At 48.7% G+C, this 18,558-nt stretch overlaps 1 protein-coding gene across 3 annotated transcripts in view; it reads left to right on the forward strand.

Annotated features, from left to right (window-relative positions):
- The window catches only part of LOC137423654 (sodium-dependent phosphate transporter 2), a 55,963-nt gene that overhangs the window by 27,331 nt on the left and 10,074 nt on the right, over positions 1-18,558 (forward strand). For all 3 annotated transcript variants that reach the window (XM_078773914.1, XM_068111029.2, XM_068111030.2), the window contains exon 10: positions 6,204-6,389. In XM_078773914.1, the coding sequence (XP_078630040.1) occupies positions 6,204-6,389 (186 nt within the window). The remainder of the gene's footprint in view (positions 1-6,203; positions 6,390-18,558) is intronic.

Here is an 18,558-nt window from a genome sequence, read left to right on the forward strand (position 1 = left end):
TTATTTCTTTCTTTCTTTTTTTTACACAAAACATCAATTTGGTGGTGGTGTTACCCAACGAACACCGTAGGTCACTGTCAACGTCGGTCAGGCTATTTCTGCCTTTAGTTTTGATTACTAAGGTCAGGAATGCAAGTTCACGTAGATGAGTTGTTGGAAACATCACTGAAAATTTGTGGGTATTTGCCCCTCTTCAGCAAATGTCAATCGTCTTCGCACCTTATTCGTGTAGCATTTTGGCTTCTCCATCCCGGCATAACTCCAGGAGCTCTTTTTGAACCGTCTTCTTTCATAACATCGACTTGACATAAATGGGGTTTGAACAAGGGAGAAGAGTCTGTGAAACCTGGGGACCTCGGAGAAGTATCGCTCCAATTCCATCTTCTGTTTGCACAAGTGTGCACAAGTAGTGTCTTTAAATCACCTGGGTCCACATCAAGCCCTTCTGAAAACTGTGCCAGTATAGTGAAAGCAACGAAAAGGGACTTCTCTACTTTAATCACCTAAAGATCAAGCTTGTCCTTGAAAGACTTCGATAGTTTCTTGAAAGTTTCTCTGTTACTTCGATAACATTTATGTCTCGTCCCTGCTGCGCCGTATTCAATGTGATGGGTTTGCCCAAAATGTCCACTAAATAAGCCAGCTTCAGCATCTATGTTGCATTCTCAAGCTTTGAAAGTAATTCTACCTTTAATCTTCTGCTGCCTCACAAATTGTGCTACCTCGGTTCAGAGCTCGAGCAAGAAAGAGAGATTAAAGGTAGCCTCATTGTGATGGTTTGAGTGAGACAGGAAGTAAGACCAGCAATCCTGACACGGAGAGGGCAAGATGGTTCTGGGCACCATTTTATCCTCCTATGTCCGAATGGTAGTACCACCCTGAGTGGTCGCTGTCTTCAACCTACTACCTAAAAAAAAAACCCGGGTTAGAGTTAGCAATGTCACAGCAATGTCACACATTGAAACTTGAAATCCTGATGTTTAACCCTCGTGCACAATCTGTTGTTACTTGATACAGCTTCTGCCATGTCAATTTATGTTGATTGCCAAAATCTCGCACTTTCTGAAAAATGTCGGCTACACAGGAGTGTGTGCTCCTCAAGGGGTAAGCAAAACAAGAAGTCTATTTTCAGTTCATTCCCATGCAGATATCTCACAAACAACATCAGTTGTGTAACAGAGGTGATGTCTGTGCTCTCATCGAGTTGATTGCTCCATGGTTCAGATGTCTGAATCTCCTTGATCCTTGATATCCCTTGCCGTATCCATAATGCATCGGCTCTCTGTAGAATTGCTCAATGGGATCTGGTCCAACAACCGATCTTCTCACTCGCCAAACATGTTGTGAACCATTGAGTTGACTGTTGGAATGATCAGTTCTTCTGCAGTAGTGTATGTGTAATTGTGTATGTGCTTTCTGCACAAGAAGAAGGGAAAACCTCGTAACTGCCTTTCGTTTCTGACTGATTGGTGATGTGAAAAGCACCACTGCCGTCCATCATTTGCTTTTTCACTTTCTCTTCTTTCAATTTGAAAAATAAATGGTGAGTTTTCAGATGTCGTTCTAGTTTCCTTGGTCTTATAGTTTCTGGTGACAGAATCAACAAGCAGGCAACATACTGAGGATTTGTTACTCCCTTTTAAAAGGTACTAGAATATAAGACCCGTCACTTCGCTGATGGAAATACCAATCTTTGCTGCGATGGCTAATCTATGGGGGAAGAAAACAAGACCGAAAGTCTAACAGCGGCGTAGCCGGGCTTGTAATATATTATAAACCACAAACACATGATTAGCTTTTTAAACAGTTGCTAATGCTGTTTATAACATTAAACAAAGAAATTTGGAGGAATCCCGACATCCGTGAGGTAAGTTTTACTTGCAGAACTGAGGGAAGATCTACTGTAATCTATATACCTCACAAGGGTTGCGTTAATAACATGCTATCAAAAAACCGAGGCGAATTCCATATTTCCGCGGTTGTTAGTTTTGTGCACCGCTTATCATGGAATCATGAACCATACACCGCTTCAATCCATTAACTTTGTATTCACGACATTGGGATTAAAGTGTTATGGTTATATTTACTATATTATTATTACTATTATGAAAACTATACTGCTGAAACGATACACTACTGTATTAAGAAACCTGGGCTTAATTTATCTGAAGCGGTCTGAATGTGAGGCATAAAGCCTAAGGCATATATGTACCATTTTGATGGCAGAGCCATAATGCCGATGCTTTCGATATTTCATGATCATTTTAACAATCGGTTTGTTTGAGTTTCACACTGAAGGAAAAACGTGAAGGTAGAGCATGGCGATTGTGATATATGACAGGTTCGACGATGTGTTCGGCCTGAACGAAATTTGAATCAAAATGCCGGAGTGTGGAGAGTCAGCCGCCGTACCACTGTAATGACATCAGATGTAATCACATCACCCTGTCATGTGACCAGATCCTCAGCTCTGATTGGAATGTGTTTGAGGGGACATACATGCAGACGGACAAACACTGTTCTAGATGGCTTTGCTCTATGGGCTACGCCGTAAAATAAGGATTTCTGGGAGATCCTGCTCTCCGTGCAGGGATAACCAATGTCACGTGTTGGCATTTGCAGTTTTGGCACGTGTCCATGTACCCGTAAAAAAAAAAAAAAAAAAACATTTTTTGGGGATCACAAACACTCCCGGGAGTTACCCGAATCCACCGTAGTTGGATTTATTGCTATCCGTTAATCCGTTCTCATGTTGTAACACGACAAACAGACACAGACAGACACAATCGGTTTGTGTCTCCTTTTATCGGCTCCTTTTATAATATAAATTAGTGAAGCTGAATTGGATGAAGGACTCGATGGAATTTTGTTTCTTGCTTATGATTCTGGTGTTGTAGAAAAAGAAAAAAAATACGACTTTTTTTTCTAGAAAGAAAAAATAAATGTAAAATAAATAAATGCCAGTAAAATAAATGACAGAAAGAAGAGGGAGAACAGAAATAGTGGTAAAATGGGAAGTAACACGCAACAAAGGTAAGCTAGAATTTTACTGTCATGAGCTTTGCCACACGAAGGCTACGTCGCAACCCAGGTTTCTGCGAACAGTATAACTTCACTTCCGGTCACGTTGAATAAATAAAATAAAAACGCTTTCGATTCCTACGAACCCGTTTTTCCTCACCTGCAACTTACTGAGATACACTACAACTTACATTCTTACTTATCTTACTGAGATACGTGATGCAACTTACTCCGCGCAGTTGTGATAAAAAGGACATTGGAAGGATCTTGTGAACTCTTGCTTTGCGTTTCCGAAAACAATCTTTTAGCTTTGTTTGTGAACTTTGAATAATATGTGCGATGGCAACTATATGATGTCCAAGCCGATGAGTCAAATGGAACAGTCCTGAGTTGAACCTCCTGCCAACTCTTCTCAGAGAAACTAACTATTTTGGAACGAGTTTTGAAAAGAGATGCACTAAAACAAGATATTTCGGAAGAAGTTAGCTCTATGGTTTCACTGCTAGGTGCCACCATTTTGTCTGATTATCTCTGGTTCTCCAACACGTGGCAAATTTTATTGGTCGCAACAACATATAATTTTGTCCAAGTACTACTAAGCAGGTTTTTAGAAATGCAAACAATATGATTTGTTTTCTACAGTGTTCAAATATGTAATTCAATTGAAATAAAATAAATGTTTTCAAATTTGTAGAAAAAAAAAAACCAAAACATTTTTTCGATAGTTTTCCACCGTTGACGCACCGTCATTTACACCACCTTATTTAACACCTTAGTGAAATTAATTCTTCATGCTTGTTGTTTGTGTTCTTTATGACATCCCTAAAACATGCTTCTTGTTTAGAATGATTTTCAATTTTGTTTGGCAGACAAAAGGAGGCAATCGCTTTACCATGCTCAGGATGAGGTTCAGTGCAGTTTGCCAAATTAATAGTCAAAGTAGAGCTAAAACTGCTTGTTCGTTTTCCTATTCGTTTTCTACATCGTTCAAAATGTAAAATTCAATTGAGATTTAGTTGTTCCTCGATCATAGAAATGGACTGACAGAGCGAACCAATAGCTTTAACCTTTCTTTGCGCTACGCACGCTGGCTAATAATAGTCGCTTATCTAAAGCCCCTGTCACACCTTGACGATTTAGCCAGCGTATGCCGATGTATCAAAATTGAGTGCTGGTGTGAGTCATACGCTGGCAAACGTCGACAAATTTTGTGCATGCACAAAATTTGTCGATGAGCTCGGCGTACTACGACGTATGCCAGCGTGCTTCAGCGTGCTCTTAATGTAGCCAAATTTTTCATACGTCGGCATACGCTGGCTAAAACGTCAAGGAGTGACAGCGGCTTTATGGGGGATGTTCATCTATAAACAATTTGTTCAAAGGAATGTACTGGAAACAGATACCAAATGCACACCATGAATTGGCTTTTAACCCAATCGCAGGACAGTGAATGATGAAGACACAACTTGATTCTACTTATGTTTACCTTTCATTGCCAACCACCCACGAGGGGGAAATGAGAAAGAGTTAAATAGACATAAATACCATCGTTTCTGTGACCTCCTTTTGTAAGAATTGTTTTGACGCTATTTCAGTCTGCTTCTGTGAATTCAAAAGTCAGCATCCATTTGGTTTCCCAAATCAGCCTATTGTGGAGTTTTGATCTACGGAAGATAATTGCTCATTATTGAGTGTTTTGGTGGCCTGATTCTTTCCCGGAGGAATAAAAGTACTGGGCAACGACTGGATTAAGATGGCATTGTACAATATGGCTTCTGAACCAAGTGAGGATTGAGCAGGTGGTTGAATTGTATCTGTCACAGCTTCCCCTACCCCCCCCCCCTCCCCCACTCCTTTTTTCCTTCTTACTTCCTCCTGGTGCCAGGATGGGCTTGAACAGCCAACAGCCAGAGGCAAGTCTGTGCTTTGCTGAACTCCGCTAGCTCCCCATTTTCTTTCTGGTCTGACATGCAGACATGAGCGCAGTGTGGAATCTCACAAATATGTTGATTTGAGAGAGACTGTGTTCGATGCTGCAAGGTCTCGGTGGAATTTGGTAGTCCGTGGAAAGAAATGGCTAGTTAGATGATAATTTAACTGACAATTTACCATTATGAAATCGTTTTCCTGAACCTGCACAGCAACTTTCCATAAACACCAACATTAATGACTGTAAAGTCCAAATCACAGAAAGAGTCAACAAAGCAGCATGCAGGAGCTATGTTTGCTTGGAATCATTCCCCTCACCTTCTCCTCCATCCACCTTCCAGCAATCTGTCCCCTTTCCAAACGTAGGCGGGAGGCTGTTCTCAGACATTGTACAAATTGTTAAATTGCCAATCTTTCTTGAACCCATACCACATATTTGGCATTACCTTTTTAACATTTGCCTCATGATGTTGGGATCCCAGGATGAAATCATGCACCATCCCGATTGGTCCAACGTCTATTGTCCTAATTGAAGTGGAAACAAAGCTGGTTGGTGCCAAGTCTAAGAATTGGGGAACCTTTATTGTAGGGTTGCAGTGGCAAAGTGACTCCGACATTCACATAAAAGCACGTGCCAAGGGGGTGTTGATCACTCCACGACCCTTACTGATCCAAAAAGATATCTCAGAATCTCAATCTGCAGCGTTTTTGTTTGTTTTAAATGCGGTAATTTTCAGTACGTCAACGTATTCGTATGTCCTACTAGTTGTTGACAATTGTGAGCCGTATCTATCCTCAAGGTACTTCTGGTTTGTTTATTTGCTGTTAAAATGTGCGCTGCTTTATCTGCCTCGTAAAAACAAATGCCATAAACCTTCCTCGTTGACTTATTTGTCCGTTGGCAGTTTAACCAAGATGAATCAACTTTGTGGCAGATCTTACAGCTTTTAATGTAATTTTGAATGTTTAGGGGGTGCATTCCACAACAGCTGTTGGATAATAAAAGGAGTTAGCCAGCGACGTACTTCATACGTGTAACACACATCATCCAAAGATGTGCGGTCGCATCTGCTTTTCGGTTTCAAGCAGCCCAATTGGAGGGTTTAGCATTACTGACACATGACATGGCGAGATCGCTTTGTGCAACGATCTCCTACAATGCTGTAAGTTCAAAATCTTTGATTGCAAGTGTGTATGGTTGACTCACCCCCCCCCCCCCCCCCCCTCGATGATCTTTGCCCCCTCATGTGCAGCAATGCCATTGGGCCACTGGTGGCACTTTGGATGATCTACAGTGAGCCAGGTGTGCTGCAGGAAACCGCTACGCCAGTGTGGCTGCTCTTGTACGGCAGTGCAGGGATCTGCATTGGCCTTTGGGTGTGGGGCAGACGAGTCATCCAGACTATGGGCAAGAACCTGACACTCATCACCCCTTCCAGGTAAGTCTGGGTGGATAGGGCTTGTCGTGCCATCGCTTTAGACCTTCCAGCTTTGTACTCCAGAGAAATAGTTATGTAATAAAAAGTTTTGCTGATGTGTAATGCTCCGATCCGATGAACCATACTGTGTGTTCCAGAGCGTTGGTTCTGCCAGAGCAGTATCTTCGCCAAGGGTCATGCTGGGTTGTTTGCCATCCCTCTCCCAGCATTAGTTTGGGCAGGAATTTGAAATGTCACCTGGGTGCCGGTGATAGTTCACCGACTCTTTGCAAAGGACACCGTGGGATCTTTAACATCCACCAGCTAAGGCTGGCCGATGGGTCACCCAGTTTAATGTCCATCCGAGGAATGGTACACACATTGATGAATGACCCTGCCTGTGAAACCCCACGATGACAGTTTGGAGCTGGGTCGGGATTCAAACCCAGGCTTGATGGCTTGATGGCTTGGAGGCGAGTGTGCGTCATATATACATATATATATGAGCACGTGCCAAGGGGGTATATATATATACACAAAGAATTAAGTTAAGCACCCCCCCCGTTTTTTTACAACCTCGCACATTACAAGTTTGTTGTCGTCAAAACAGTGTAATATACCCATGATATTGCTATATTTTCTGGAGAAGTGATATTATGGTCACATAAAAACATAACAATCATGCCGTTTTCAATATTTTATTCTGAATAATTTAAGGTGAAATTTTTTGGGAATTTTAGGCATATTTTCACCTCAATTTAAGTATGGAGCTATAGGTCCATCACGGACAGTGTGGATGACGTTTATGTTTTCTAACGTACAGTCATTGTTCTGAGAAGACCTCTAGCGATCTTTGCGTCAATAACGTGTGTAGGACCCACGTGATCGGATCACTGACTCAACCCTACGTCTCATAGACCCTGTAAGCCGTCGTATGCGTTGCTGTGGCAGGTTGAACCCCCTCGAGCACGTTTGGGACATGTTGGGACGACAAATTGCGAAGATGGTCCCTCCAATAGCCAATCTGGATGAATTGGAACGTGCATTACATCGGGAATGGAACAACCTGCCACAGCAACGCATACGACGGCTTACAGGGTCTATGAGACGTAGGGTTGAGTCAGTGATCCGATCACGTGGGTCCTACACACGTTATTGACGCAAAGATCGCTAGAGGTCTTCTCAGAACAATGACTGTACGTTAGAAAACATAAACGTCATCCACACTGTCCGTGATGGACCTATAGCTCCATACTTAAATTGAGGTGAAAATATGCCTAAAATTCCCAAAAATTTCACCTTAAATTATTCAGAATAAAATATTGAAAACGGCATGATTGTTATGTTTTTATGTGACCATAATATCACTTCTCCAGAAAATATAGCAATATCATGGGTATATTACACTGTTTTGACGACAACAAACTTGTAATGTGCGAGGTTGTAAAAAAACGGGGGGGGGGTGCTTAACTTAATTCTTTGTGTATATATACATATATATATATATATTGTTACAGACGTGGCTTAGATGTTATTTACCGAGCGGTTTGGTATGACCACGTCTGCACAAGTTACCCGATTATACCCGAACGTTGACTAATCGTGCTACGCTAGGTCAATGAAGGAAAAGACACACGGCTGGGATTAAAATGACACGACACCATGGATACGGTTCTCAAGACCTCCGGAGGAGATTATATTCGTTCGGAAGGTCAGATTACAGGGACGAGAGGTACAGCATAGAAAGACAAGCACTTAGACACAATCTTATATTAACCCCAACAGACGACAGATAAACGGGACAAAAGGCTGACTCACACGGGGATTGATGGCTAGGAAAGGCAGGATCGATGGCTCCAGGTGCACCTGGGCTCAGGGACAGAATCGACTCGGTCCGGTCCAGAGATGCAGCATGCAGGGAGGTCGCAGCGCTCGGAGGTAGTGACTTGCTCTTCTTCAAGCTGGGGGCGCATCTCACCTCACATCCGGTGAGTCGCTTCGTATATCCGGCGGGGAGTGACACGCCCTCGGCTCGTTAGCTCCGCCTCGTGGAATCGGCACGTTGCTTCTCATTGGGTGCGTGCGGGGGGTTTACCAGGCTCCGCCCTTGACGAGGAGCTGACAGCCAGCCCCTTCGTGGTAACCCCGTGGAGCGCATGGTCATGGCGGCTAACCGAGCTGGTGGGAGGACGCACACTCCCCCCGCGCGCCGTGGTTGTAGTTGTTGTTGTAGCTGTAGTTGTTGTTGTTGTTGTTGTTTGGGGAAGAAGATGGAAGGAGGTATGGGAAAGGTCCTAAACTCACTACTGGTGCCATATAATCACATTCTGGTGCAACGAAGAGTCAGAATTAATGGAAACGAGTCCTTAACTGACATAGACTAAGAATAACTAGCAAGATGTCCGAAAGTTGTCTACATGAGATGCGGTGAACATGGGTGCGACATTTAATGGGGGAAATAGGGGAAGGTCGGCTCTACTGATTGTTGTTTACAGACAATGGGACTAGGGAATGGGGGATTGGGGATAGTTGGGGAGTATTGGGGAAATAGGGGAATATTTACAAGCGGATATGGAGGCCAAATTCCATATTCGCAACATTGCACCCTTCTCTACCCTCGGGGCGTCCCGACCCGATAAATTTTTACCTACTTTAGTGTGGCACGCAATGTAGTTCCCTCTACTATTAACTCTACCCTGAGTGCGACAGTTTTACAGATATTCACAAATGAGTAAATATGTCCCCCTGCGACGTTGCACCCTTCTCCTCACAGAAACACACCCACAGGATAACCGAATCCGGAAAGAATCCTCAAACTAAACATACAGCCGGTAGGGAGCATTATTTACACAAGACTACGCTGATATTTACACTACGATCCAGGACCTGTTTTTGGAGGAACACATGCAGATGTTATGCATAGAGAGAGCACGCATGCTAGCATCGATACACCAACCCACGAGTGCTCTGTGGCCTACGGCCTTTAATAATGTGCAGAGCACCCCTTCCAAGCATCAAGCACCACCCCATCACACAGTGAGCACCATCCGGTGCACCAATAAAGTGTTTACAAATCACCGGTGGTGTCGCAGCCGGCCGATGTTCTGCCGCTGGTCTTGCCTTCATGTGGTGCACTTGGCCTTCTTACTTCTTTTAAACAAAATAAAGAAAGGCGCCAACCGCGTCCATTTCTTTATTGTGGCCGTCAGGGGGCCAACTATAAGTGGTTCACCTGTATGGCATAGGTGCCACGTTGACCCATAGGTCCATCCACGGGTGGTGCTTGGCCGCAAAAGAACTGCGGTCCATTGTGGGTGGCCACAAACATTGCGGTCCATATGGTGTATCGATCCCAGCAGCAAGCAGCGAAAGTGCAGGCCCACAACTGCGAAGCCAGCACCTCTCTCTCTCCTCTCTCTCTGCCCCAAAACCAGATCCTCGGAGGTGGGAGACAAAAGAAGCAGACAAGTGAGTAAGGTGGTAAGGGCGCAAAAGTGCACGCAATATAAGATGATGCACACTGGGGGCACATGGGAACCAGGTGAGACAGGTACGTTCCTACCTTCCCCCCCCCCCCCCCCCCCCCCACCAGGTAACCTACATGGCCCCTCCCTTACCCCTTACTGTATCCACAAAACACAACACTACCCATAAACATCTACTTTACAAATCAACAAACATCCCTACTGTCTTCCCCGTTCCTCCCATATACCAAATTCGTCTTCTCTCCCTCCTAACCAATCAAATTTGCCATTTTCAACTTCCATCAAAATTTGCCATCTCCAACTCAACATCATAATTTGCTATCACCAATTCATCATCAGTCCCTCCTAAGGAGGGAGAGATGGGATCACCCCAATGTCTCATCCACGTCGTGATGCGTCTCACAAATCCTCACAGCAATTCTCATTTCCTGCACCAAAACAAAGAAAACACAGGTGTGGAGTCATCATCATCACCACAGGTAAGTGGCTGCGTATGGTGCGACAGGTTCATCAATCCTAACTATTTCCTAAATGACTTTATCAACTTTACACTACCCGGGTCTTTTTCCGGCCAAACCATTGGCCCTCTTACACTATGGGTTCTAAAAACCAATTCCCATTGGCCAAACTGTGGTGCTCTTCAATTTGGGGTCTCACTCCCCCGATTCATCTCCCGGTGCCCTCGCACAATTTCTGGGCTGTGGCGTGTACCTCTCCCAGTGGGTCTACCCACCTGCACACCTCCACCACTGCAGTTGCCTCCGAGCTTACCTGCTCCTCACCCTAACCTAACTACCTGGGGAAGGCCCTCTGGCTCTCTCCCCACTCGGTGCCCTCTCTGGCACTGGGCTACCCGGGTCCGTCCTCCGGATCCTCGGGCCCCATCCACAACTCTACCGGCTCCCAGAGCCCACCTGCGGCCTCACCTGGCCGACATCCTCACAGTGGTGGAGTGCCCAACCAACTACACACACTAACAGGCTACACGCCCAGCCATTTCCACAACACTAATGCACCCATTCACAACACCATTCTGCAACCGCACCACAGATGCCAATATCCAACCACAATTTACCTGTACCCTCTACCTAACACTTACACTACCCGCCCCGGGTACTCGTGAAAAGGGTCCACTCTTCCCCCATCCACACCTTCGCACCATCCACACCACTCCGTACCACTTACTCCAACTCTCTCCACACACCTGTACTTGCACACCTGTGCTCTCACACCTGGTGCCACCTGCACCCTTCTCTCCCCAAGCGCATTCGCGCTGATCCACTCACTCACTACTCATACACTGTTCCACACACCTGTCCAGTTGCACACCTGTGCAATCACACCTGTTCAACTCTCAACCACACGGCATCATCTCATCTAACTACTCCCCTCTGAAACTTGCGCTTCCCAGTCGTCCCTTTAAACTATTGCGCTCCCACGTCATTATCATCCATACTAATCTACCTGCGTCCCCACTACAGGTATCAGTCACTAACTAAACTTAACGTTACCTACTGTCATCTTCGCTAGATCCCTATCAATATCCTAACCCACCCGGGCTAGTTTTCACTGCCATACACCCCATAAGCTATTGCGCATTTGCCCCCCTATGGGAAGGGTGGCAGGGATGCCATCCCACCACATCGGGGGTCTCTCACTACCAATTTTGCACATCAAATTTCAACGAATCAAAAATTTGCCAATCACTACTGCCAATCCCTTGCCAATTACCAAATTTTGTTTTTTTTTCTAATTTTGGGTCCAAAACACTAACCTCATCACCCAGTCTACTCACTAATGCCTCTCGGTGCGCCAATTCCTGTCCAAAGCCCGGCTTCGTAAATCCAAGCCATGAATGCGGGTTGTTCTGTGCCAGCGGCTGGATGCGTCCGGCATTCGGTGCAGGGACGGGGGCTTACCCGTGCCGAGATCCCACGCACCATCTCGGCACGGAGCCATCCAATGTCCCGCTCTCGACCTGCCGGCACGTCTCACCAAAAAGTGGTCGCCATGACGACCCTTTCTATCGGGCTGCCAGCTCCGCCTAGTGGAGCACGGACGCGGCCGTTCAAAGCGAGGCCCGGCACGCACCGAGGGCCCGATTCGGCTATAAGTCGTTCTAAACTCTACCCCGTCTAACGTCGATGCTTCACCTGGACGCTTACACCCCGCAGCCCGTTCCTTGCTCACACATCCAGCCGTGCCCATGCTCCTCGTACCTTTCCTTACACACCCAGGTACCCTCATTCCACTCACAGCCTTGGTCACACACCTGACCACCGAACACTGTGGCACACATTCGTTAGTAGCACACCTCACCAACACACCGCTTCGCGCCCCTCCTCGGTCACCTCCTCTGTGACAATCACAGGTGTGCCCTCATTCGCACACCCAACCACGTGCCTCACTACCAATTCCAGCGTGCATTCCCACTCACGCTCTACCATTCCAGGTGTGCATCCTTCCATCCCAGGTGTACATCCTCGCTCACCTGTCACAACCAACTCACTCTCCTTGTCACTCTCACTACTCTCACCTCCATTCTTGACAGCGCACTCACCCTTACTCTTGACAGCGCACTCTTTCCTCATGCACCTGTCCGTCACACACCTTTCTCTCGCACACTCCCCCGTTACACCCTCTGTAACACTCACCACAGGTGGACACTCTTCCTTACTTCTGACAGCGCACTCTTTCCTCATGCACCTGTCCGTCACACACCTTTCTCGCGCACACTCTCCCGTTACACACCTTTCTCGCGCACACTCTCCCGTTACACCCTCTGTAACACTCACCACAGGCGTGCATTCTTCCTTGCCTTTGACAGCGCACTCTTTCCCCATGCACCTGTCCGTCACACACCTTTCTCGCGCACACTCTCCCGTCACACCCTCTGTAACACTCACCACACCGCGCTTCCATGTGCCCCCTCGCACACGCGCTACGACCGACTCACTCTCGCCAGCACCCTCACTCCTTGGCACGCACTTTTTCCTCACACACCCCAGAGTCGGACTTTCTCGCACACCTCCTCTTTCGCACACCAGACCTGTCGCACACTTCACCAACGGCCTCTCACGAACACCCGGGTCCATCTCGACCCCCAAGCTTCTTAAATCACCTGGCGCATCATACGCACGACCATATTGGTCCCCACTTACACCGGGTCCTCTTCCTCTTCGCTTCTCCTCCATCACCTGCGAATCCCTCATCCGGTTAATGAGCACATCATCACGATTTGAACACAGGCTTTGGACCAATTCTTTTACTTCCTCCTTTATCTCTTTGTTATCCCCTCTCCGTCGCTTCTTAATTTCGCTCACCCCTTCTTCCACTTCTTCTAGTTTCTGCTTCACCTCTTTTATTCCCCGGTACGTCTCCTCAAGCTCATCCTCTAAGGCTACCTTGACCGTTTCCATGTGCGTCCTCACCTGCCGGTCCTTCGTCTCCATGACCTCTATCACCTCGTCCAGCCTCGTTGTCAGTCCCTCACGTACCATCTGACATTCCCTCTTCGTCGCTACCAAGTCATCTTTTAGTTCTCTCTGTGTCGCTTTTAAACCTCCTAATACCGCAGTGTTCCTTTGAACCTGCTCCACTAACTCCGTCTGTCCCACCGTCAGCTGCTCCACCTCCTGCGTCAGGACCTCTGTGCCCCCTTGTAACTTTACAGTCCCCTTTCTCACCTCCTTCTCCATGTGCTCCTTACAGTGCCTCACCTCCTCGCGCACTCCTCCGACCTCCTCACTCACTCCTCTTCTGATCTCCTCTCCCATCACTTGCATCTCCTGCCCAGATGCCACCCTCATCTGCTCCATTTCCTCCCTGTGAGCATCCAGCTTGGTTTCTACCCCCATTCTGACCCCCTCTATCTGCTGCCCCATTTGGTTAACTTCCCTTTCCGCTTGGTCCCTCATGTCCCTCAATTTGCCTCCCATACTGTTTTCTAACCCCTCTAACCCATTTTTCACTCCCTCTATCTGATTCTCCTGGGCAGCCATTCTATTTTCTACCCCCTCTAACCCCTTTTGCATCCCTTCCATTTGATTCTCTTGAGCGGCCATTCTGTTTTCTACCCCCATTAACCCCTCCTGTATTTCCACTAATCTATTGTCTAATTTCCCACCAGTACCCCTCGCTTCGTCCCTCATTACCCCCATTTCGTTTCCCATTACCCCCAATTGCTCACTCTGAGCCCTCATTTGCTCACTATTCTGGGCCATAAGGGCCTTCATTTGTATTAAAAACAAGTTCAAATCCACCGGTGGCGCTGCCACGGTCGCGGGCGCGGTGACCAGCGAGGCGCCATTTTGTGCGTTTGCTACCCTCGCTGCTTCGCTCTCCTCCTGTCCCTCATGTCCCTCAATTTGGTCCTGGACCGACCCTGCCTCACTCTCCCCTACCGGACCCCAGCTGTCTTGATCCGCCATAGCGCGACTTTCAAAATTCGGGTTTTTATTTTCGTATAACAAAATCAAATTTCGCCGTTATAATTTCGCGCGGGAAACGCGCTCCGAATCGATTCTAATTGTTACAAATTTGGGCCTAATAAATTTAGTCCCGGGTCCGAATTCCACTCCTCGACACCAATTGTTACAGACGTGGCTTAGATGTTATTTACCGAGCGGTTTGGTATGACCACGTCTGCACAAGTTACCCGATTATACCCGAACGTTGACTAATCGCGCTACGCTAGGTCAATGAAGGAAAAGACACACGGCTGGGATTAAAATGACACGACACCATGGATACGGTTCTCAAGACCTCCGGAGGAGATTATATTCGTTCGGAAGGTCAGATTACAGGGACGAGAGGTACAGCATAGAAAGACAAGCACTTAGACACAATCTTATATTAACCCCAACAGACGACAGATAAACGGGACAAAAGGCTGACTCACACGGGGATTGATGGCTAGGAAAGGCAGGATCGATGGCTCCAGGTGCACCTGGGCTCAGGGACAGAATCGACTCGGTCCGGCCAGAGATGCAGCATGCAGGGAGGTCGCAGCGCTCGGAGGTAGTGACTTGCTCTTCTTCAAGCTGGGGGCGCATCTCACCTCACATCCGGTGACTCGGTGAGTCGCTTCGTATATCCGGCGGGGAGTGACACGCCCTCGGCTCGTTAGCTCCGCCTCGTGGAATCGGCACGTTGCTTCTCATTGGGTGCGTGCGGGGGGTTTACCAGGCTCCGCCCTTGACGAGGAGCTGACAGCCAGCCCCTTCGTGGTAACCCCGTGGAGCGCATGGTCATGGCGGCTAACCGAGCTGGTGGGAGGACGCACACTCCCCCCGCGCGCCGTGGTTGTAGTTGTTGTTGTAGCTGTAGTTGTTGTTGTTGTTGTTGTTTGGGGAAGAAGATGGAAGGAGGTATGGGAAAGGTCCTAAACTCACTACTGGTGCCATATAATCACATTCTGGTGCAACGAAGAGTCAGAATTAATGGAAACGAGTCCTTAACTGACATAGACTAAGAATAACTAGCAAGATGTCCGAAAGTTGTCTGCATGAGATGCGGTGAACCTGGGTGCGACATTTAATGGGGGAAATAGGGGAAGGTCGGCTCTACTGATTGTTGTTTACAGACAATGGGACTAGGGAATGGGGGATTGGGGATAGTTGGGGAGTATTGGGGAAATAGGGGAATATTTACAAGCGGATATGGAGGCCAAATTCCATATTCGCAACAATATATATATATATATACATATACACATGGCTTGTGTGCGAAGTTCCTTCCATATATATACCACCTTATATTTTCGTTTTTTGTGCATTCATTTCTTCACCAAGAAAAAGTTGTAGTTGATATTAGTACATCTTGAACCGCTCTCCCGAGAATGTCAGTTTGGGACTGGTTGGAGAAACCCAGTGCAGAAGCGTCTTTTGGTATTGGACCACAATGGGTAAAAACCATTGTGGTGAATTCTTCTTGTGTACCTGCGAGCCCCAGACACCCGAAGCCTCACAAAGAAACAACCGTCAAGTTCTCCTTTGGGTGCAGGATAATTAAACGCAACATTCCCGTAACCTAAGAAACATCATTTGAGATGTGGTTTACACTCGTGAGTAGCACAGGTGACTTATTTGTCCAAACCAAGCACGTAAGCGAACTGATACTGTACGTCACGTGTACAGCTGTTGGCCGCTCACCAGCTTGTAAAGGAACCCTCCACCTTTGTCTCGGCAATCCCTGCTCCCCCGGTTCCCACCCCACCCAGTTTGACAGATGGCTCGATTGTTCACGCGGTGCAAATGGGGAAGGGAGTCTTGTTATGGATCTACCATAGCATCATGCTTAAGCGGTTCTCATGTAGTTTGTCCAGCGCAGGTTGTTTAGGGGGGGAATGTAATTTGTAGGATAACCCAACTGGTTCTCAACACATTGCCGTTACAACTTGTATTGCACATCTAAATTGTTTTTTGTTTTAAAAAAAGACTCAATCCGCACGATTCGGACTGTCATTGCATGAAACTCGTAAATCTCAAACTTATTAGCTCGCGTAATCAACTTTGGCGAGAACACATTTTTTTGGTTTAAGGTTCTAATTAATCTAAGCGGTTAGTCAGATTGACACACAAATGTAGATTTGTTTTTCCTTTGTGTTATCAGTGGGTGCTAACGAGCTTTTCTTTTATTGTGAAGATATATACTGTATATGTATACTAGTGGGGTCACCCGTGGGAATCCCACGGGCATGGACGTGTGACATTTCGACATCTTCATTTCGTTGCTGCACATTCAGTTTTACAAAATGGTTACTGGCAATTTATCAGATCCACAAATGATGTAATCTACACCATGTATTTACTTCTGATAACATGTGAATGCATGTGCGTGCACATGGGAAATACAGTTTGAAATGTGTAATTACATCTCATGTAAAATGTGACCAAGAGCTCAAATCCTCTCCCTCCCCACCCTCATCCCTCCCACAAACCGCACACTGCACAGGGGAGTGGGTCTCACACACACACACGGGGGAGTAGGTCACACACATACACACGGGGGAGTGGGTCGCACACACACACACGTGGGAGTGGGTCGCGCACACACACACACACACGTGGGAGTGGGTCGCGCACACACACACACACGTGGGAGTGGGTCGCGCACACACACACACACGTGGGAGTGGGTCGCGCACACACACACACACGGGGGAGTGGGTCGCACTCGCACACACGGGGGAGTGGGTCGCACTCGCACACACGGGGGAGTGGGTCGCACTCGCGCACACGGGGGAGTGGGTCGCACTCGCGCACACGGGGGAGTGGGTCGCACTCGCGCACACGGGGGAGTGGGTCGCACTCGCGCACACGGGGGAGTGGGTCGCACTCGCGCACACGGGGGAGTGGGTCGCACTCGCGCACACGGGGGAGTGGGTCGCACTCGCGCACACGGGGGAGTGGGTCGCACTCGCGCACACGGGGGAGTGGGTCGCACTCGCGCACACGGGGGAGTGGGTCGCACTCGCGCACACGGGGGAGTGGGTCGCACTCGCGCACACGGGGGAGTGGGTCGCACTCGCGGTTCACAAACACGGGGGAGTGGGTCGGGAGTGGTTCACAAACACGGGGGAGTGGTTCACAAACACGGGAGTGGGTCGCACTCGCGCACACGGGGGAGTGGGTGGGGAGTGGTTCACAAACACGGGGGAGTGGGTCGCACTCGCGCACACGGGGGAGTGGGTGGGGAGTGGTTCACAAACACGGGGGAGTGGGTCGCACTCGCGCACACGGGGGAGTGGGGGGGAGTGGTTCACAAACACGGGGGGGGGGGGGGGGGAATGGTTCACAAACACGGGGGGGAGGGGGAGTGGGTCACAAACACGGGGGGGGAGGGGGAGTGGGTCACAAACACGGGGGGGGGGAGGGGGAGTGGGTCACAAACACGGGGGGGGGGGAGGGGGAGGGGGTCACAAACACGGGGGGGAGGGGGAGTGGGTCACAAACACGGGGGGGAGGGGGAGTGGGTCACAAACACGGGGGGGGAGGGGGAGTGGGTCACAAACACGGGGGGGAGGGGGAGTGGGTCACAAACACGGGGGGAGGGGGAGTGGGTCACAAACACGGGGGGGAGGGGGAGTGGGTCACAAACACGGGGGGGGGAGGGGGAGTGGGTCACAAACACGGGGGGGGAGGGGGAGTGGGTCACAAACACGGGGGGGGGAGTGGGTCACAAACACGGGGGGGGGGTGGGTCACAAACAAGGGGGGAGTGGGTCACAAACACGGGGGGGTGGGTCACAAACACGGGGGGGAGTGGGTCACAAACACGGGGGGGGAGTGGGTCACAAACACGGGGGGGGGGGGGAGTGAGTCACATACATGGGGGGGGGGGGAGTGGGTCACATACACGGGGGGGGGGGGAGTGAGTCACATACACGGGGGGGGGGGGAGTGAGTCACACACGGGGGGGGGGGGGAGTGAGTCACACACGGGGGGGGGGGGGGGGAGTGGGTCACACACGGGGGGGGGGGAGTGGGTCACACACACACGGGGGGGGGGGAGTGGGTCACACACACACGGGGGGGGGGGGGAGTGGGTCACACACACACGGGGGGGGGAGGGGAGCGGGTCACACACACACGGGGGGGGGGGGGAGCGGGTCACACACATGGGGGGGGGTGGGCTAGCACACACACGCACACGCACACACACACACACACACACACATGGGGGGGGGCTGGGTCACACACACACA

Source organism: Myxine glutinosa, chromosome 3 (genome assembly GCF_964187855.1).
Source record: "Myxine glutinosa chromosome 3, kmMyxGlut1.1, whole genome shotgun sequence".
Taxonomy (NCBI): Eukaryota; Metazoa; Chordata; class Myxini; order Myxiniformes; family Myxinidae; genus Myxine; species Myxine glutinosa.